The sequence below is a fragment of the Papaver somniferum genome, chromosome 2 (assembly GCF_003573695.1).
Source record: "Papaver somniferum cultivar HN1 chromosome 2, ASM357369v1, whole genome shotgun sequence".
NCBI classification, from domain to species: domain Eukaryota; kingdom Viridiplantae; phylum Streptophyta; class Magnoliopsida; order Ranunculales; family Papaveraceae; genus Papaver; species Papaver somniferum.
Window position 1 is genome coordinate 93,617,275 of NC_039359.1, and position 21,744 is coordinate 93,639,018.

The window sequence follows — 21,744 nt, forward strand, 5'->3', positions numbered from 1 at the left end:
CATGCCATTGGCACATGTGGCATGGTCGGCATGCCTTGGTATGTTTTAGGCGCGACCAAACTAGGGTTTTGGCGTTGGGCCAAAGGTTACCATACGTTGGTTGGTGACCTTGGACGGCAGAGATTTGCATCTAAGATGGAAGGGTGGCCGTTGATTGTCGCACGCCTTCGTTTAGGCAGTCGTGAAGGGAAGGCCGTCATGGCATGGCTTAGGCGCGGCAAGGTGGTTGGCGTGGCATGATATTGGCACATGTGGCATGGTCAGCATGCCTTGGCATGTTTTAGGCGCGACCAAACTAGGATTTTGGCGTTGGGCCAAAGGTTTCCATGCGTTGGTTTGTGACCTTGGACGGCTAAGATTTGGATCTAATAAGGAAGGGTGGTCGTTGATTGTCGCACGCCTTAGTTTTGGCAGCCGTGAAGGGAAGGACGGAATGGCATGGCTTAGGCGCGACATGCCATTGGCACATGTGGCATGGTCGGCATGCCTTGGAATGTTTTAGGCGCGGCCAAACTATGGTTTTGGCGTTGGGCCAAAGGTTACCATGCATTTTTTGGTGACCTTGGAAGGCTGAGATTTGCATCTAAGATGGAAGGGTGGCCGTTGATTGTCGCACGCCTTCGTTTTGGCAGTCGTGAATAAAAGGCCGGCATGGCATGGCTTAGGCACGGCAAGGTGGATGGCGTGGCATGCCATTGGCACATGTGGCATGGTCGGCATGCCTTGGTATGTTTTAGGCGCGACCAAACTAGGGTTTTGGCGTTGGGCCAAAGGTTACCATACGTTGGTTGGTGACCTTGGACGACAGAGATTTGCATCTAAGATGGAAGGGTGGCCGTTGATTGTCGCACGCCTTCGTTTAGGCAGTCATGAAGGGAAGGCCGTCATGGCATGGCTTAGGCGCGGCAAGGTGGTTGGCGTGGCATGCCATTGGCACATGTGGCATGGTCGGCATGCCTTGGCATGTTTTAGGCGCGACCAAACTAGGATTTTGGCGTTGGGCCAAAGGTTTCCATGCGTTGGTTTGTGACCTTGGACGGCTAAGATTTGGATCTAAGAAGGAAGGGTGGTCGTTGATTGTCGCACGCCTTAGTTTTGGCAGCCGTGAAGGGAGGGACGGAATGGCATGGCTTAGGCGCGACATGCCATTGGCACATTTGGCATGGTCGGCATGCCTTGGCATGTTTTAGGCGCGACCAAACTAGGGTTTTGGCGTTGGGCCAAAGGTTACCATGTGTTGGTTGGTGACCTTGGACGGCTAAGATTTGGATCTAAGAAGGAAGGGTGGCCGTTGATTGTCGCCGCCTTCGTTTTGGCATCCGTGAAGGGAAGACCGGCATGGCATGGCTTAGGCGCGGCAAGGTGGTTGGCGCGGCATGCCATTGGCACATGTGGCATGGTCGGCATGCCTTGGCATGTTTTAGGCGCGGCCAAACTAAGGTTTTGGAGTTGGGCCAAAGGTTACCATCCGTTGGTTGGTGACCTTGGACGGCTAAGATTTGCTTATAAGATGGAAGGGTGGCCGTTGATTGTTGCACGCCTTCGTTTTGGCAGCCGTGAAGGGAAGGCCGACATGGCATGGCTTAGGCGCGGCATGCCACTAGCACATGTTGCATGGTCAGCATGCCTTGGCATATTTTTGGCGCGGCCAAACTAGGGTTTGGCGTTGGGACAAAGGTTACCATGCATTGGTTAGTGACCTTGAACGGCTGAGATTTGCATCTAAGATGGAAGGGTGGCCGTTGATTGTCGCGCGCCTTCGTTTTGGCAGCCGTGAAGGGAAGGCCGGCATGGCATGTCTTAGGCGCGGTAAGGTGGCTGGCGCGGCATGCCATTGGCACATGTGGCATGTTTTAGGCGCGACCAAACTAGGATTTTTGCGTTGGGCCAAAGATTACCATGCGTTGGTTGGTGACCTTGGACGGCTGAGATTTGTATCTAAGATTGAAGGGTGGTCGTTGATTGTCGTACGCCTTTGTTTTGGCAGCCGTGAAGGGAAGGACTGCATGGCATGGCTTAGGCGCGGCATGCCATTGGCACATTTGGCATGGTCGGCATGCCTTGGCATGTTTTAGGCGCGACCAAACTAGGGTTTTGGCGTTGGGCCAAAGGTTACCATGCGTTGGTTGGTGACCTTGGACGGCTGAGATTTGCATATAAGATGGAACGATGGTTGTTGATTGTCGCACGCCTTCGTTTTGGCAGCCGGGAAGGGAAGGCCGGCATGGCATGGCTTAGGCGCGGCATGCCATTGGCACATTGTTGCGGCTAGCATGGTTGGCATTCCTTGGCGCGGAGACGTGGCTGGCATGGTTGGCATGCCTTGGCGCGGAGACATGGCTGTCATGGTTTGCCATTGGCACGGTGGTGCGGCTGGCATGGTTGGCATGCCTTGGTGCGGATACGTGGCTGGCAAGGTGATTCGGCTGGCATGGTTGGCATGCCTTGGCGCGGAGACGTGGCTGGCGTGGTTTTCCATTGGCACGGTAGCATGAGAATTAGGGTTTGGCATAGATGATGTCAGTCAATGTTAAGGGTTCTGCCGTGGAACATGACACATAAAAAAAAGGTACCCTGGTAATTCTTACGTAGGCATGCTAATTGGTCTAATAAATGCGTTAATGTTCATAATGACGTCATGTCAGATGTGCGCTTTTACGATTTTAACCCTAAGCTAAAAAGCACCATCAACATTAAGTCCCCTACTTAGCTCGGAACGGGAGCATTGTTGTGAGGTAAGCATAAGATGGTGACAGGCGATGAAAAAAATCGAAGCGACAAGTCGTGAAAAGATGGTCAAGAAGGCCCGACTAACCTTTTTCGAGAGGTAAAGAGAGTTTGGTGATTCTCGTGTTCAGCGGCCTTGCATAGATTCTACTTCTGGTGTAGACCGTGAGGTGGTGAGATGAAGATCATCGGCTTAGTCTGGTCATGCGTCGTCTTGGCTGGGTTAGGGAACAATGAGACGCTGGCTTGGCGAGTTGTTGGTGTTGGTGTGGTTTGGAAGGGAGCTGTTGCCGCAGATTTGGCGTGTATGTTGGCACGGCGTGACTTGGGCGTCGGCATGGCGTGGCTTGGGCGTTTGCGTGGCGTGTTGATACCGTGAAGCTTGCCATTGTGTGCCTAGTTGCCTCTTTCCACACGTAGTTCGAATAAGAAATCATTTCCTTATTCAAATGCCAAAGTATCACACCCTCGTGTTTTCTTTGTTTGGATTTCATTATGGTTTTAGTGATGGGTTTTGTTCAAGGCTGATTTTCCGGCCGTGATGTAATCAGGATATGTTTACTCAGCCTCTGTTTATCTTTCTTCCTTTAGGGTTTCCACGGTATTTATGCCGGAGAAGCGGCATCGTCTTCCCCGTTTTACAACAGAGATTTCCTCTTTTTGATTCTATATCTCTTCATCATGTCAATCATAAGTGAATCATCCTCGATCCAGCTAGATTCTCTAGTCAAATGCGTGAGGCCTGACTCTTGCAACAATTCCCCCATCCGGGTCGCTCGAGTCAAGAAGATTATACCGGTATGTTTTCATCGACCGACAGATGTTTCATTGTTTGCTGATGAATGACAAAAGTTTTCTCTTATGTGTAGAGATATCCTGTCGGAGCATGCGTCACCATCATTGATGAGGATAATTTGGTTACCCCTTTTCCTTCGAGCCCGATCCCACCAATCGCTGAAGATCTGGAGAACGCCGACTTAGGAATTTCTTCTCATGAGTATCCCAATGAAGGTTTGTCGTTCGGAACCCGCATGAGGTGTCTCTCCTCTAATTACCGAAACGTCGGTTGGTTTCTGGTGCGGAAAGAATTTGTGACTCTTTACACAAAGATATGGAGGATATATGGCCACATCTCCACCATGAGTGTGGTGCAATATTGTTCGTCTGCTTTAGTTTCCACGGTGAATTGTCTCTTGCCAATGGTCTCCGAAATGGAAAGTATGTCTATACGTGTTGTCGCAGAACCAACTATTCAAAAGTGGGAGAACATGGTGTCTACCTGTGAATTCCTGAAGTTCAACAATAGCTGGTGATGTATTTTCAAATGTTGTTGTAGATAGTGGTGAAAACAGGGTTCTTTTCGAACTTGTAAAGGTAACTCTTTTTCTTTTTAAGATTTAAACAAATAAATAAATGAAGAAAATTAATAGTAATGTCAAGATTTTAGAAAGATTAAGGCTCAGGATTCACTATTACTTCAAGTTGATTGGTTATAAATAATATTTCAGAAATTATTATTAAGCTCTTTTTCTTATTAAATCACTTTTTAATTTAAAAGGTGTCCAAATATTAAGTTGTAATCCTTAAGCATGATTTATCAAAGAATATATTCTAAGCATAAAACATCAAACTGATTCACAAATAATTAAGAAAACCATTTTACCCCTTTTTTTTTATATTTTTATCCAAGTGAATTAAATAAAATAAATAATTAACGAAATTATAAATAAAAATATTACCAATCAAACATGAGTGAATAGATCCTCCATTGCCTCAATCACCAGGTATTTTAGCCTCTCATCATGTTGGAAAACCTCTCAAAATATTTCATTGATGCTCAAAAGTGTTTTACAATGAAGAGAAAGACAAGAAAATGATGTAAAACATGACTTTGCGACCCACCGAAGGCGTCCAGAATCAACGACAGAGCTGGAGTGCTGTTGTCGTTGGGAAACTACGACCCACAGATGACAGTCGATGTCACTGTTAATAAACGACGGTCTTGGAGAGTCTGTTCTTCACGTTATTCCTCCTCGCAGCAGTAGCAGAACCAGAATCTCTGCAACTTGGATTTTCTTGCTTTGTAGTGCTCTAAACCTCTCCCAATTCTCTCTATAAACTTGATAACCCCTTCTGCTCGACACTAGGGACCTATTTATACACAACAGGTCACTACAATCCTTGTAATAACTCCAAGAATATCCGGCCATAAAAAGAATATTTTCCGAAATATTTTTTACTTATTTCTCTGATTTGTTACGGATTGTTTCCTGGTTTATCTCTTTCACGCATCATCTCTGAGTTGTAGGAGAAGTTTCCATCCAATAGAGTTAACCCATGCACGTCTCTTCCATCCAACAATTCCAAGAATAAAATATCTTCCCTATTTGAGAATATCTTCCCTGTTTTGATTCCCACCGATTATCTAACCAAATTTGACCGAATCCAACAGACATACCAGCTCTGTCTAGGCCCTAGGAACAAACCCATTTAATTTGGGCCGTTGAATCTCACTGGAATACCTTCAAATCCTCAACCCTAGCCACGACAGTTCAAGAACAATTTTTTCCGCCAAAATTTGAATTTCAAAAGGTTGAAGATGATATGCCCCCTATCCTGGAGTGGGGTGCGAATAGCAGATGCCTTGGGGATGACCTGGGGGTGCCCCTTAGTAATTAGGTTACCCCTTATCCAAAAGCGAGAGTCCGAATAACACTTGTCCTCCGGGTGCCAAAATCAACTTTTCGAGCCGAATTTTCCAAAAATGTTTATTTCCTAAAAATACATAAAAACACAATATTATTACAAAAATAGAGTTCCAACAATCCAACACTGAGGACAAATTAGACACAAAAATGTGTCTATCAAATACCCCCAAACTTATTATTTGCTAGTCCTCGAGCAAATCTAATCTAGAAAGTAAAATGACTACACTTAGCACGTGCAGCAAGCCGTTAAACCACTAGGTGGCCCTAGTAGCGGAGTGTTGTCTCCGGAGGGTTTACCAGAGGTGTACCCACAAAACCTTTATACTACATACCCTAGCTATCTACAACGAACCTTGGAAGGCACTAAAGAATCTCCTTGGTTGGCATACTTATTGACTACAAGAGGAAGTACCCTGATGCGAAATTCCAATTGATGTACACGAGTTTGCACTCAAGCATACTAAAATTCATATATAAGTGACAAAGCTCTACTCAGATAGTTGCACTATGGACATCATATTTGGAGTCAAACTAATCACATGGAAAGATTAAGAGATGGATATAGAAAAACATAGATGGTTTTGATGTTTACTAAGTGAACGACGTTTCCCATATCTGTCTGAAGGCCTCCGCCAAAATGAACCTATCCTAATGGATTGAGATACTAGTCTGACTAATATCAACACACTGGCATATACAAGGGAACCAGTGGTCGATAACCTAACTCTAGGTCAACACAACTGGCATATACAAGGGTACCAGTGGTCGACTTTATTGAATTTATTCCTTTTGGTCAAATGGTCTGGTCTCAAAAAAAAAAAATTTCATGGTATCTCAATCACTCTAATTCACCCTAGCATTGGTAAAAACTTGAATCGTGGGCCCCACCTATCACTTAGAGAAACATACTTTAAAAACAAAATAAAAATAGAAGTGAAAAGGACTCAACGAGATATGGTGCAACTATCATGTTATTTCTAACACCTGAGCTCTGTGCTTTTATGAATAGACTCTATAGATGTTTCCATCTAATCAGATTGGTTCCTCAACTCCTACAACCAAGATTTTTCCATCCACTTAGATTAGTTAGTGCCATCCTGAATACGCATAAATTTCTAGGCTCTGGAGTTTATTTATTGCAACTAAAAGATTTTCCCATACCCCCAAACTTAAATCTAACATTGTCCTCAATTTTTCCAATGATAAAATTAACAACATGAACGAGGAGAAATTGTTACCACTTGAAGCAAAAAGGGTTGAGGAAAGATATTACCGTGTTGCGTGAGATTATGTTACCTCCCAAGAAGTGCTAAGTTTAAAGTCTTCAGCCAGACATCAAATACCTCAAAAAGGATCTTCACCTTCCAAAGTCATATACCAATAGCCGAAAAAGTTGTGGGTCCATAATACCAAATAGAGCTAACACCAATATGAGACAACTGCACTAGCTCAGAAAAATGAACAGAAGGAGCACATCCCCATCTAAGGTTTCTTGCAAGACAACCGGATCTATCCAGAGCCTCTAGTTGGGCTTCATAAGAGTGTCTTGAAAAATAGATTCATCCGAAAAACGGGTTTCTAATATATGGATTTCCTCCTGAACAGTATCAGGCGGATCAGGTTGTGGAGTCTGAATAGACTCAAGCGATACCTCAGATACACTAGGCTTGAGTCCCAAGTTAGGGACTTCTACTGGGGATAATTGACAATCTCTACCCACAAATTTAGGGTAATCACTATTCTCCGTAAGACCTTTAACTATGGCTTGAATTTCCGGATCCGAAGAGTATTTAAAATACTCTAGAGCTTCTTCTAGTTCACTACCCCCAAACTTAGGGTTTTGGGTGTCCCTAGATAAACTAGTCACAATATTCCTAATTTCTAGACCATCCGGTTCCTGAAAAAGGTCAATTGCTTTCTCTGAGTTGTATTCAGGTGGTTCATCCTCTAAATTCTTTTGAGGTATACTAGCTGTAGGACTTATATGTTTCATATCCTCTATGGTCATCCCTAGAGTTTCCTTATTGTGTTGAAGCACGGTTACTGGCCTAATCTCATGATCACTATCCAAATCGGAATTTATAGGCAAAATATCAGATGGGCCTACAAATGCATAATTGGGGTCCAACTTAGGAGGATCTTTAGGCTCTTCGAAATAAGGGCTTAAGGTAGATTCGGTAGCTAGTAATGGTTCAAACCTAGATTTCCATCTATCGGTATCTAACATAGGAATAGAATCCAACAGAGCATTTACTTGTTCAATGTTGCTATCATCGTCGAAATCCATGCTAAAACGGGCTAGACAACTCTCTAATGGATCTTCCGATTCGGTGTTTGGTACAGACTTCGGAACTAAGGTTCCTATCATGTTGACCTCTTCAATGCACGTGTCATCTAGCTCAGAGGGTAGCTTACTAATATTAAAAATGTTCAGCTCAATAGTCATATTACCAAAAGACAAATTCATAATACCATTTCGACAGTTAATGATCGCATTAGATGTAACTAAAAAGGGGCGACCTAAAATCACTGGTATTTGGTTATCTGGGTCAGGGATAGGTTGGTTATCTAGGATAACAAAATCCACCGGATATATAAACTTGTCGACCTCTATGACAACATCCTCGATCACACCACGAGGAATTTTAACGGACCTATCAGCTAACTGAAGTGTCATCTGTGTAGGTTTTATCTCACCAAGTCCTAGATTAAGGTACACATGGTATGGCAGTAAGTTCACACTGGCTCCTAAGTCAAGAAACGTTTTCTCAACACGGTACTTACCTATTGTACAAGCAATGCTAGGGGACCCTGGGTCTTTATACTTAGGAGTAGTGGTATTCTGAATAATAGAACTCACGTGACTAGCTATGAAGGCTTTCTTCTGGACACTGAGCTTACGCTTTCACGTACACAAGTCCTTAAGGAACTTGGCATAAGAGGGAATCTGCCTAATTTCATCTAATAATGGAAGGTTGATATTAACCTGCTTAAAAACCTCCAATATATCATTAAAGTTGGACTCCCTCTTAGTCGGAACTAGCAGCCGGGGGAACGGGGCTCTGGGAACAAAATCAGACTCAACATGACCCTCATTGGTCTCTTTAGAGACTCTATCAGTCTCTTCATTCTCTGGTTCAGACGGGTGAACTACAACATGTTCACTTTCAGGTATGTCGACCTTATTATCAACTCTCCTTCCACTCCTAAGGGTCGTAACATAGTTAACATGACTGTACGATTTCTTTCCTCTAGGGTTAGGATCAGTATGACTAGGGAACCTTCCTTCCTCTCTCTCATTAATATACTTAGCTATTTGCCCAACTTGAAGTTCTAATTTAGCAAAAGACTGGGCACTATTCTTAAAATTCTGTTTGGTTTCCTCTTGAAAATTACCCTGGCTTTTTACTAATATTTCCTGGCTTTGTGATAGCATTTCCTGGCTCTTCCTTAATATACTAAGGGTTTCCTCTAAGCTAGTTATTTTATTCTCAGATGGGTTCTGGGTCTGTCCTGAAGAGTTCTTAGTATAACCAAAACCTGGGGGAGGCTAAGAATTACTAGACTGGGCTTGATTCTGGCCCTTAGACCAAGAGAAATTAGGATGGTTTCTCCAACCAGGGTTGTAGGTCTCTGAGTAGGGGTAAAACTTCTGACAGTTCTCAAACCTAGCATTTTTATAGACAGCATGAGCTTGCTCTTCACTAACCTGACCTTCCCAAAATGAATTATCAGGCTCTATTCCACAACTAGAGACTTTAGAGGCTCTATTAGGTTCAATAAGGGACTTATTTTTAGACTGACCCATTTCCAAAGCCTCTAACCTTCTAGACAAAGCAGCAAACTTAGCATCAGATGCAAAACTCGTATCTACCATATTGGTGCTACTTTTATTGACCAAGAGTTTTTTAGGGGGTTCAACACAAGATTCCCGCTGTTGGGATTTTTCAACGATAACTTCTAAGAAGGTAAAAGCATCATCAGCATTTTTACTAGTGAACTCACCAGCGCACATAGACTCAACCATGGCTTTGGTCGAATAGTCTAAACCATCATAAATAATTTGTAATAGTTTCATCTTATCAAATCCATGATGAGGACACTGAGATAGGAGATCATTGAATCTCTCTAAAAATCTATAAAGAGATTCTCCCTCTTGTTGCACACTAGCACTAATTTTCTGCCTAACAGTTGCAGTTTTATGCTTAGGGTAGAACTTCATATAGAAGGCAGCGATAAGTTCCTGCCATGTTTCTATGGATTCATATGGTAGGTTGTTCAGCCAGGTCTTGGCTTTATCTCTCAAGGAAAAGGGAAACATCTTAATTTTCAAGACTTCATCAGTAAGGTCTTTTATTCTAATTGTCCCACAAATTTCCTCAAAGTCCCTAATATGGAAATAGGGGTTCTCATCATCTTTTCCTAAGAATATAGGGATCATTTGGAGAATACTAGGTTTTATCTTGAAATCAGCCGTAGTGGCTGGCAATTTAATGCACATAGCTCGGTTGGTCCTAGTTGGGAACATGTAATCTTTCAAAGTTGCCATCGTTGGCACAACTAGAGTACTAGGGGTACTTTTGTCACTTAGAGATAAATTCTCAAAACTGAAGTTTCCAAAAACAAGGCTGTCAAAAGAAAAATCTTCGAGCTCCCTGCTTATATCAGAAGAACTACTAGGTTTTTCGCTAATCAATCGACCTAGAGTATCTCTTTTCCAAGCCCTAATCAAAAAATCGGGCATACACTAAAAAAAATCAAAAAGAAATAAAAATCCTAACAAGAAGGTTCTAGCAATCACACAGCAGGCTGACTCGACTTTACCACAACAAACCTAGAGATTTCTAGCAAACAACAAGCATGATGGTTCACTTAGATTGTTTCTAGACTAGCTTCTATATCTCGAAAGGGAATTCGTTACAATTTAAGAAAACCCCTATGGAATCAATCCGAGTCAAAGTAAGTTGAATCGAGGCGAGGGAAGCTTAGTGGAGCTTTAATACCCAAGGCCTCACCGCAGTACAAGGCGGCGCAGTCACGCATTCAACTCACAGAAACCGTCATGAACTTCGAAGTATGCTAAAAGAATAACCAATATCCTTCAAAAAATATTCCTAACAAGCTCGATAACCTATAGGTCTCTTTCTAATCAGATTTTAAAGCTTGGGTTCGCGTTAGGTTTTGTTCTCCTAAAGCGGGCAAGAAGGGAGCGGTGATGAAATCCGAACCCTTATCTTGTTTAGGCCTGTCCTTTCCCTTTACTAGGAAAATAAAGACAGTCCAAATTCGTCCTCAATCAATGATCACCTTAAGGAATACAGTAACTCGCTTACAGGAGATTCGCGAGTGTTTCGATTGGACTTACCTCCCGTACCAGACGGGGGATGAACCGTTGTCGTCGACTCGGGCCATGACTCCTATGTTGTGTGCGAACCCGAGGGGCCGAGGTGATATTGTAATCACCGTCCTTCCCTGCACACAGTTTGTTGTTGTTGTAGATAGTGGTGAAAACTGGGTTCTTTTCGAACTTGTGAAGGCAACTCTTTTTTTTTTTAAGATTTAAACAAATAAATAAATGAAGGAAATTAATAGTAATGTCAAGATTTTAGAAAGATTAAGGCTCAGGATTCACTATTACTTCAAGTTGATTGGTTATAAATAATATTTCAGAAATTATTATTAAGCTCTTTTTCTTATTAAATCACTTTTTAATTTAAAAGGTGTCCAAATATTAAGTTGTAATCCTTAAGCATGATTTATCAAAGAATATATTCTAAGCATAAAACATCAAACTGATTCACAAATAATTAAGAAAACCATTTTATCCCTTTTTTTTTATATTTTTATCCAAGTGAATAAAATAAAATAAATAATTAACGAAATTATAAATAAAAATATTACCAATCAAACATGAGTGAATAGATCCTCCATTGCCTCAATCACCAGGTATTTTAGCCTCTCATCATGTTGGAAAACCTCTCAAAATATTTCATTGATGCTCAAAAGTGTTTTACAATGAAGAGAAAGACAAGAAAATGATGTACAACAGGATTTTGCGACCCACCGAAGGCGTCCAGAATCAACGACAGAGCTGAAGTACTGTTGTCGTTGGGAAACTACGACCCACAGATGACAGTCGATGTCACTGTTGATAAACGACGGTCTTGGAGAGTCTGTTCTTCATGTTCTTCCTCCTCGCAGCAGCAGCAGCAGCAGTAGCAGAACCAGAATCTCTGCAACTTGGATTTTCTTGCTTTGTAGTGCTCTAAACCTCTCCCAATTCTCTCTATAAACTTGTTAACCCCTTCTGCTCGACACTAGGGACCTATTTATACACAACAGGTCACTCCAATCCTTGTAATAACTCCAAGAATATCCGGCCATAAAAAGAATATTTTCCGAAATATTTTTTATTTATTTCTCTGATTTGTTACGGATTGTTTCCTGGTTTATCTCTTTCACGCATCATCTCTGAGATGTAGGAGAAGTTTCCATCCAATAGAGTTAACCCATGCACGTCTCTTCCATCCAACAATTCCAAGAATAAAATATCGTCCCTATTTGAGAATATCTAACCACCGATTATCTAACCAAATTTGACCGAATCCAACAGACATACCAGCTCTGTCTAGGCCCTAGGAACAAACCCATTTAATTTGGGCCGTTGAATCTCACTGGAATACCTTCAAATCCTCAACCCTAGCCACGACAGTTCAAGAACAATTTTTTCCGCCAAAATTTGAATTTCAAAAGGTTGAAGATGATATGCCCCCTATCCTGGAGTGGGGTGAGAATAACAGATGCCTTGGGGATGACCTGGGGGTGCCCCTTAGTAATTAGGTTACCCCTTATTCAAAAGTGAGGGTCCGAATAACACTTGTCCTCCGGGTGCCAAAATCAACTTTTCGAGCCGAATTTTCCAAAAATGTTTATTTCCTAAAAATACATAAAAACACGATATTAGTACAAAAATAGAGTTCCAACAATACAGACATTGAGGACAAATTAGACACAAAAATGTGTCTATCAGCTGGTTGCGGCATCGTCTTAATATTGTGAAGGTCGACAGAGCCGGTATTTTTGCTGACGTGGTTCCTGCTACGAAAGCTATTTTGGAAGAGGAGAAAGCTCTGGCCATGGAGTCACAGAAGGTGGAAGAGTCAATCCGGAACTTAGAGTAGGACTGAAAGGTATCAAAGCCGGTTAAAGATGATGCTTTTGAGGGATTACAATCTGTTGGATGGGCTTTTATGTGTTATGTAGTTGCAAGATGTTTGGTTTATTTCTGAGTATTGAGCATGTTTTTGTGCCCCCCCCTTTTTTTTTGCATCGTTTTTTTTTATTTTAAATAATAAGAGAATTTTATTGATTAGCTTCAATCAAACAAAGGAAAAGAACTTGATAATTGAGATGTAGAAGAAAAGTGGAAAGATGCTTGGCTATCTGTGTTTGTGATATGGCGGGGCGCGAGGTGGTGGGCAGGCGTAGTATGCCTTAAGCCACTTTCCGTTGATGACTGCTTCCAATTTTCCTCCGTCTTCTTTAATGAACTTATAGCACCCACTGTTGTACGCCTTCGTCACTATATAAGTCCCTTCCCACTTTGCGGAGAATTTTGGTGGGAAAGCGTCTTGTTAGATGTGTTTGGCAGTCTTCAGTACCAAATTTCCCACTTGAAAAACCCGGGGCTTCACTGTTTTGTTATATGCTCTGGAAACCCTATTTCTGTATGCTCGTGCGTGATCTTCTGCCTTGGATCTTCTGGAATATATAATGTCCAATTCTGCTTCTCTGGCGCTCAATGCTTCAGCTTTATCCCATCGAACTCCACTTGCTTCGGCAATCCTAGCTGATGGGATTTTAACTTCTGCTAGTAGGATGGCGTCTGAGCCGTAAATGAGGGAGTAGGGAGAGGCACCAATGGAACTTCTTGGTGATGTCCGATACGCCCAGAGTGCCATTGGCAGTTGCTCGTGCCATGTCCGAGGATTATCGTGTACTGTCCGACTGAGGATTCATATCAGAGTTTTGTTGGTACTCTCAGCCTGTCCGTTTCCTTGGGGGTAGTACACGGTGGAGAAGACTTGCCTAATTCCATATTCTTCGAGTAATTCACGTACTTGCTTGTTTGCAAAAGGAGTGTCGTTTTCGGTGATGATGTGTTTAGGCACGCCAAATCGGAAGATAATGTACTCCTTAATGAATGCCGCGATCGTGGCTCCATTAGTCCCTCGTAAAGATATGGCTTCGACCCATTTGGTGAAATATTCAGTTGTTGTTATTATGTACTCGTGATGCTTTGAGGACGGCGGGTTGATCTTTCCAATGATGTCGAGTCCCCAGTTGTAAAAGGGTCACGGAATGCTTATTGAATGCAGGGGAGTTGATGGTACATGGATAAGGTTTCCGTGAATTTGGAATTTTTGCACCTCTGAATGAAAACAGCTGCATCATCCTCCATAGTTTGCCAGTAGTATTTCTCGTGTATCTGAAGGAATAATTTCAGTTTTCCTTGATGTTCGCCTTCGTGCATCTCTTTCAGCATGATTGGGATTTCTGCTTCGTCCAAACATCGTAGCGAACTTCCTCCAAATATTTTACGATATAAGATTCCTTCGTGGAATACGAATATCTCGGACCTTTGTTTTATCTTGACTGCCTCCTTCTTATTGGTGGGGAGCATACCGTCACGAAGGTAACGGGTGTATGGCTCCTGCCAGTCTCCAGCGTGACCAATATTGAAAATTTCTAATTGATGTGGCGGCGCTTGACAATTGGAACAGGTTCATTGACGTAACCGAGATTAAGCCTCCATTTCTGGTCAGTAGTAGCCAAGGCGTTGCAAACGGCGATTGAGTGTTACCACTAATGTTTGCCCGCAGACTTCAACATGGACGCGGTTGAGTTGTTGTTGTGCTTCTCCCTATCCGAGGAATCTTGACAAGGAACCGTCTGTGTTTCGATGGTACAACACCCCTCGGAGTATGAAGAAATTTTGTAAGGTTTTGAGACTGACCTTTCCCTGGGAAAGCGAGCTGTTAAGCTCTTGGATAATTGGTGTTCCAGTCGCCAGCTTCATCCTCTTCGGGTTGTGAAAGCCATGTTGAAGCCACGGTTTGTCTCTTCACTATCAGGGTTTCCTCAAAACCTTCAAATTTCAGTTTCGATTCTAGCGTGGCTAGGCAATCAACGTGTCGGTTGCTGATGCGCCCAATATGTGTTATGGTCGCGTCGGCAAAGTAGTTTAGTAGTTTTTGTGCCTCGGCTCTGTATGGGGCCAAGGTTACTTCCTTCAGTGCGTATACTCCGTTTACCTGGTTGACAAGTAATTTAGAATCCCCCCTTATTTCTAGACGTGTGGCTCCAGCTTGTTTAGCCAAGGACAACCCGATGAGAAAGACTTCATATTCTGCTGAATTGTTGGTGCATGGGAAATCTAACTTGAAGGAGTGCGAGGAGACTTCACCGGCTGGGAATACTAGAACCACACCTGCTCCTCCAGTGTCGTTGTTAGGGGTAGTAGAGCCATCGAAGAATAGTAGCCACGTTTCTTCTTGGATGAAAGAGATTTCCGGAAAGTCTTCAGGGAGGTCCTCGTTTAGTGTCATGGTGCTCTCTCTCGGAAACGCTACTAGTAAATCCGCAACTGCTTGCCCTTTGATGGATCTCGAGGAAGCGCGTGTTATGTCGAACTCTGAGATTTGGAGGAGCCATTTGGCCAGCCTTCCTATCAGGGCCGGTTTTGAGAGGAGAAACTTCACAGGATCGGACTTAGATATCATCACCACTTTATTAGAAAGTAAGTAATGCCTTAATTTCTATATGGAGTGAATCAAAGCTAAGCACGCCTTTTCCGATTTAGGATATCTGAGTTCGGCATCTTTTAAATTTCGACTGAAGTAGTAAATGGGATGCTCAATCCCTTCGTCATCTTCTTGGGCGAGGAGAGCTCCGATAGCAGTGTCACTAAAAGAAGTGTAGAGGTGTAGCGATCTTCCTTGTATGGGAGATTTCATAATGGCTGAGGAAGATAACATTTTATGAATCTTCTGGAACGCCTCCTATTGTAGTGTGGTCCAGACAAAGCCTGCTACTTTCTTCAGCAAGGGAGTAAACGAAGCAACGAGTTGATCCAATCCTGGTATGAAGCGGCGAATGTAGTTTATTTTACCCATGAAACTCTGGAGTTGTTTCACGGTTCGTGGTGGTGGCATCGTGAGGATAGCTTGTGTTTTGACTGGGTCAACTTTAATTCCCTCGGCAGTCACCTGGAAACCTAGGAACTTTCCCGAAGAGATACAAAAAGAACACTTCAAGGGGTTCATCTTCAGTTTGTACTCGCGACATCTTTCGAACACTTCTCTTAGAATCTCCGCATGGTCTGCCCGAGTTTTTGACTTGATCACTATGTCATCTACATAATCTTCGACCTGCTTGTGCATCATATAGTGAAAAATGGTGTTCATGGCGCGTTGGTATGTGGCACCAGCGTTTTTCAAACCGAAAGGCATCACAGTGTAGTAAAAGTTTCCAAGAGGAGTTCGAAAATCCGTCTTACTTGCCTCGTGTTCGTACATCTTTATTTGGTTATAGACGTTGTATCCATCCATGAAATAGAACATATCGTGTCCACTGGTGGCATCTACCAGCATGTCGATGTTGGGGAGCGGAAAGTCATCTTTAAGACAACATTTGTTCAAATCTCTAAAATCGACATAACACCTGATCTGGCCGTTCTTCTTTTTTACCGAGACTATGTTGGCCAGCCAAGTAGGGTGGTGAATTGGCTTGATGAAACCAGCCGCTAGTAGCTTTTGAATTTCTACCTTAATTTTTTCTTCCCACATCATGCCGAAATTGTCTCGAGGTTTGCTTGACCGGTTTGGATCCGGGTATCACGTGTAAATGATGAGTGACCAGCTTCTCATCCAAGCCAGGCATTTCTTCGTATGTCCATGCGAATACGTCTTGATATTCCTTGAGAAGGTTTACCAGCTTTACGCGTTCGTCTGTGCACAGAGTCGAGCTGATCGAGATGGGTCACGGGGATTCTTCACTCCCGATATTAACAACCTCAAGTTCGTCTGTGGTAGAGATGGTCCCGTCTTGTAGCTGTCATGGTGCATCAGGTATTTCCTCTTGGGGCGCATTACTGCGTTTGTGTTCCATTGGGCGAAGAGACTGTATGGTAGTCTCTCTTGTTAATTGCTAACAACGACGTCGATATACGGTTTTCCCTTTTTCATCATGTCCCATGATAAAAGCCCGTTCTCTCTTGGTATGGGTACGAGCCAAATTCCGTCTTGGCAGGTGGGGGCCGGCGTTTCTCTCTTCCGAAGGGGTGATGTGAGATCGGGTTTCTCCATGAAGCGGTGCAACACCATCGGTTCCTTCAATGGTCGTCCACTTTGGTAGTGAGGTGTGGTGAGTCTTGTTGGATGTGTCCTGCGAGCTCTTCCTTGGCTCAAAAATCTCCATGTCGCAGATCGGCGCATATGGAGATAACTACGCAGCTACGCGGACGACTTCTCCGTTCAACATGGTTTTCAAGCATTGGTGATACGTCGAAGGAATAATTCTGTTGTCGTGGATCCATGGTCTTCCCAGTATCATGTGGTAATCTGGTTCCTTTTCGATTACCTCGAACCTCACTTTTGACTGGACGGGTCCTACTGATAGATTCAGGTTGATGTACCCATACGTGCTGGTTTGGTTGCCTTCGAAATGGATCATTGTAGTGGAATGTCGCACGACTTCGTTAGGTCGTACCCTGGCCGTTCTGAATGTCCTGAGGGTAACAACGTTGGGGTATGCTCCCGTGTCGATGAGAGCCCTTTTGAATTCCACGTCCTTGATATGGGTTGTAACGTATATGGGTCGGTTATTCCTTCCTATGCCATCATGTCATCGTCGGTAAACGTGATATTGTTGATGGACATCTCTGGCGTTCTTGATGTTTCCAAGCGTGAAGGAACCAGGGACGCATTTAACGCTATTCGATTGATGGCAGTGAACGTCTCCATCCGTTGATCTCTTGAAAGATGTAAAAGTTCAAATAAACTTTCCACCAGTGAGGCCGCTTCCTGGCCTACTGGTTGATTGGTAGTGAAGATGTTGACTTGGGAGTGATCGTTTGGGATGTTAGTCCCCAGTGCTGGAGTTTCCGGGTCAAGTGGATCGTTCAACTCCGCTGTTAAATTAATGAGGAAGTCCAGTATGATGTTAATCGCTTCTTTCATCAGATCCATGTTCTTGGTGTGGATCTCCTGAATCCGTTCCAAGTCGGTTATCCTCGGAATTCCTTCGTCGATTGCGTTGTTGGATGTTGTGTTGGGAGAAGGAACATTGCCGTTCGCCCGAATGAAACTTGAGGACACGGATTCAACCCTAAAAACGACCATCTTCTTGAGTTAGAGAAACGTATTCTGAAATTCTTATTGGACCAAGATATTGACCTCCCACTGTGGTCGCCAATTGTTTGAGGGTGAAAATGGTTTCTACTGATTTTGGTAATTTCGGGTGTGTGGGTGAGAAACAAATTTAAACCCTAAACAATGTACTGCAAGGGAGTACTTTAGATTCGAGAGATCAATCTGTACAAATCCGGCCTAAACTAAGAAATGGTCGTTCCAGACTTGCTTCGGTCACAAAGTGAAGGAGAAGGGTTGGTTTTGGGGAGGGAAGCGAAGAGAGCGTTAAGACCAGAATAGTTGATTCTGGAATACTAGTTGTTTTACGACTTGTATCAGAAAGTGGGAAGCTAACATATGGGAAAGCTAGCAAATGTTTTTCTGAGTGTTGTATGCTCCTGACCAGAACTTTTTGTTCGGTGGAAATAGGTAAGACCTATTTATACAAGTCGAAGTGAAACGTACTCTGGTCTCGTAATAAATGGAAAACGGATGAGTAAATGGGAGGAGGTGATAACTGGTAACGCCTGGAATTGATGTTCCATAAAAGAAAGCGTTTTACCATTACTCCCTGTATTTACAAACCGCCTCATCCTTATGACACTGTCTTGTAACGGGCGTAGTGCACGCCGCACGCTATAAACCGCCAAACCAATACCCAATGAGCATCCCCCAGTTTGTGACATGTGTTGATGTCTCGAGTGTTTTCATAGAAAACATGTAGCATGTTGCTGTTGTCTGGGAAGTTTAGCTAGGAGACTTGCCGGCTCGGTGGTGACCTTCGACGGTCGAGATTTTGAATCTAAGATGGAAGGGTGGTCGTTGATTGTCGCACGCCTTCGTTTTGGCAGTCGTGAAGGGAAGGCCGAAAAGGCATGGCTTAGGCGCGGCATGCCATTGTCACATGTGGCATGGTCGGCATGCCTTGGCATGTTTTAGAAGCGACCAAACTAGGGTTTTGGCGTTGGGACAAAGATTACCATGCGTTGGTTGGTGACCTTGGACGGCTGAGATTTACATCTAAGATGGAAGGGTGGTCGTTTATTATCGCACGCCTTGGTTTTGGCAGCCGTGAAGGGAAGGACGGCATGGCATGGCTTAGGCGCGGCATGCCATTGGCACATGTGGCATGGTCGGCATGCCTTGGCATGTTTTAGGCGCGTCCAAACTAGGGTTTTGGCGTTGGGCCAAAGGTTACCATGCGTTGGTTGGTGACCTTGGACGGCAGAGATTTGCATCTAAGATGTAAGGGTGGTCGTTGATTGTCGCACGCCTTCGTTTTGGCAGCCGTGAAGGGAAGACTGGCATGGCATGGCTTAGGCACGGCATGGTGGCTGGCGCGGCATGCCCTTGGCACATGTGGCATAGTCGGCATGCCTTGGCATGTTTTAAGCGCGTCTAAACTAGGGTTTTGGCGTTGGGCCAAAGGTTACCATGCGTTGGTTGGTGACCGTGGACGGCTGAGATTTGCATCTAAGATGGAAGGGTGGTCGTTGATTGTCGCACGCCTTGTTTTGGCAGCCGTGAAGGGAAGGCCGGCATGACATGGCTTAGGCGCGACAAGGTGGATGGCGCGTCATGCCATTGGCACATGTGGCATGGTCGGCATGCCTTGGCATGTTTTTGGCGCGGCCAAACTAAGATTTTGGCGTTTTGCCTAAGGTTACCATGCATTGGTTGGTGACCTTGGACGGCTGAGATTTGCATCTAAGATAGAAGGGTGGTCGTTGATTTTCGCACGCCTTCGTTTTGGCAGCCGTGAAGGGAAGGTCGGCATGGCCTGGCTTAGGCGCGGCAAGGTGGCTGGCGCGACATGCCATTGGTATATGTGGCATGGTCGGCATGCCTTGTCATGTTTTAGGCGCGGCCAAACTAGGGTTTTGGCGTTGGGCCAAAGGTTATCATGCGTTGGTTGGTAACCTTGGACGGCTGAGATTTGCATGTAAGATGGAAGGGTGGTCGTTGATTGTCGCACGCCTTCGTTTTGGCAGCCGTGAAGGGAAGGCCGACATGGCATGGCTGAGGCACGGCAAGGTGGCTGGCGCGGCATGCCATTGGCACATGTGGCATGGTCGGCATGCCTTGGCATGTTTTAGACGCGTCCAAACTAGGTGTTTGGCGTTGGTCCAAAGGTTACCACGCATTGGTTGGTGACCTTGGACGGATGAGATTTGCATCTAAGATAGAAGGGTGGTCGTTGATTGTCACACGCCTTCGTTTTGGCAGCTGTGAATGGACGGCCGGCATGGCATGGCTTAGGCGCGGTAAGGTGGCTGGTGCGGCATGCCATTGGCACATGTGGCATGGTCGGCATGCCTTGGCATGTTTTAGGCGCGGCCAAACTAGGGTTTTGGCGTTGGGAAAAAAGTTATCATGCATTGGTTGGTGACCTTGGACGACTGAGATTTGCATCTAAGATGGAAGGGTGGCCATTGATTGTCGCACGCCTTCGTTTTGGCAGTCGTGAAGGGAAGGCCGGCATGGCATGTCTTAGGCGCGACAAGGTGGCTGGAGCGGCATGCCATTAGCACATGTGGCATGGTCGGCATGCCTTGGCATGTTTTAGGCGCGGACAAACTAGGGTTTTGGCGTTGGTCCAAAGGTTACCATGCGTTGGTTGGTGACCTTAGACGGCTGAGATTTGCATCTAAGATGGAAGGGTGGCCGTTGGTTGTCGCGCCTTCGTTTTGGAAGCCGTGAAGGAAAGGCCGACATGGCATGGCTTAGGCGCGGCAAGGTGGATGGTGCGGCATGCCATTGGCACATGTGGTGCGGCTGACATGGTTGGCATGCCTTGGCGCGGAGACGTGGCTGGCATGGTTTTCCATTGGCACGGTGGTGCGGCTGGCATGGTTGGCATGCCTTGGCGCAGAGACGTGGCTGGCAAGGTTTGCCATTAGCACGGTGATGCGGCTGGCATTCCTTGGCACTGAGAAGTGGCTGGCGTGGTTTGCCATTGGCACGGTAGCATGAGAATTATGGTTTGGCATATATGATGTCGGTTAATGTTTAGAGTTCTGCCATGGAACATGACACATAAAAAAAAGGTACCCTGGTAATTCTTACATAGGCATGCTGATTGGTCTAATAAATGCGCTAATGGTCATAGTGACGTCATGTCAGATGTGCAGTTTTACGATTTTAACCCTAAGCTAAAAACCACCATCAACACCTGGACTCCTTGGTTAGAGACTCCATTGTTTCGAATGGATTTATGAAGATTGAATGCTACGCTAATACGATGGTTCTCCAGGCCTTGATATGGGAACGCTTCGAGAAGTACACACCTATTCCCCGTAGTATCTTGCAAGGGTTGAATGCTGCTGATTCTCGACGTATTTTCCCCGAGAAGGATAATGCCAGGATTATGCGTTGGTCAACAAAACAGCCTCAATGCAAGACGCGCTTCATTGATGTAGTAGACGATGAGGCTGTGTTTAATTTCCGTCCCTCGGTGCTGATTCCTACTCATGTTTCCCAATTGATAACTTTCAATGCTGGAGAAAGCATGGCCTTGAAATCTGGTGCTGACTTGAGCGATGGCGAAAGATCATTCATGTTGAGCTGCACTCCAGGTTATTTAATAGCAGCAACATATGGAGACTTTTCGGTGGAGGAATACAACATTGATAGAGAAACCCGTCAGATGGGTATGGATCAATGTGTTCCAACTTTTCGGAGGAGAAAACCATCAGTGGAACAAATTAAGACTTGTTTAGACCATACACATGTCGAAGGAAGCTCTTATTGGTTCCCTTGTGCTGACCGAATTATATATGTAACTTCGGGTTACATAGAATTTTTGAACCAGCAATTTGAACGCTTACATGATTTCGTAAGAGTTATCCAACTTTTGGTGAAAGAACCTCCTTCTGCTGATATGATTGCTCTCGACCAAG

At 44.4% G+C, this 21,744-nt stretch overlaps 1 protein-coding gene across 1 annotated transcript in view; it reads right to left on the reverse strand.

Moving 5' to 3' along the window:
• Nucleotides 1-13,896, reverse strand: part of LOC113351628 — a 22,335-nt gene extending 8,439 nt beyond the window's left edge. The window contains exon 1 of the mRNA XM_026595578.1: nt 13,865-13,896. Coding sequence (XP_026451363.1) covers nt 13,865-13,896 — 32 coding nt within the window. The remainder of the gene's footprint in view (nt 1-13,864) is intronic.
• Nucleotides 13,897-21,744: the final 7,848 nt, after the last annotated feature.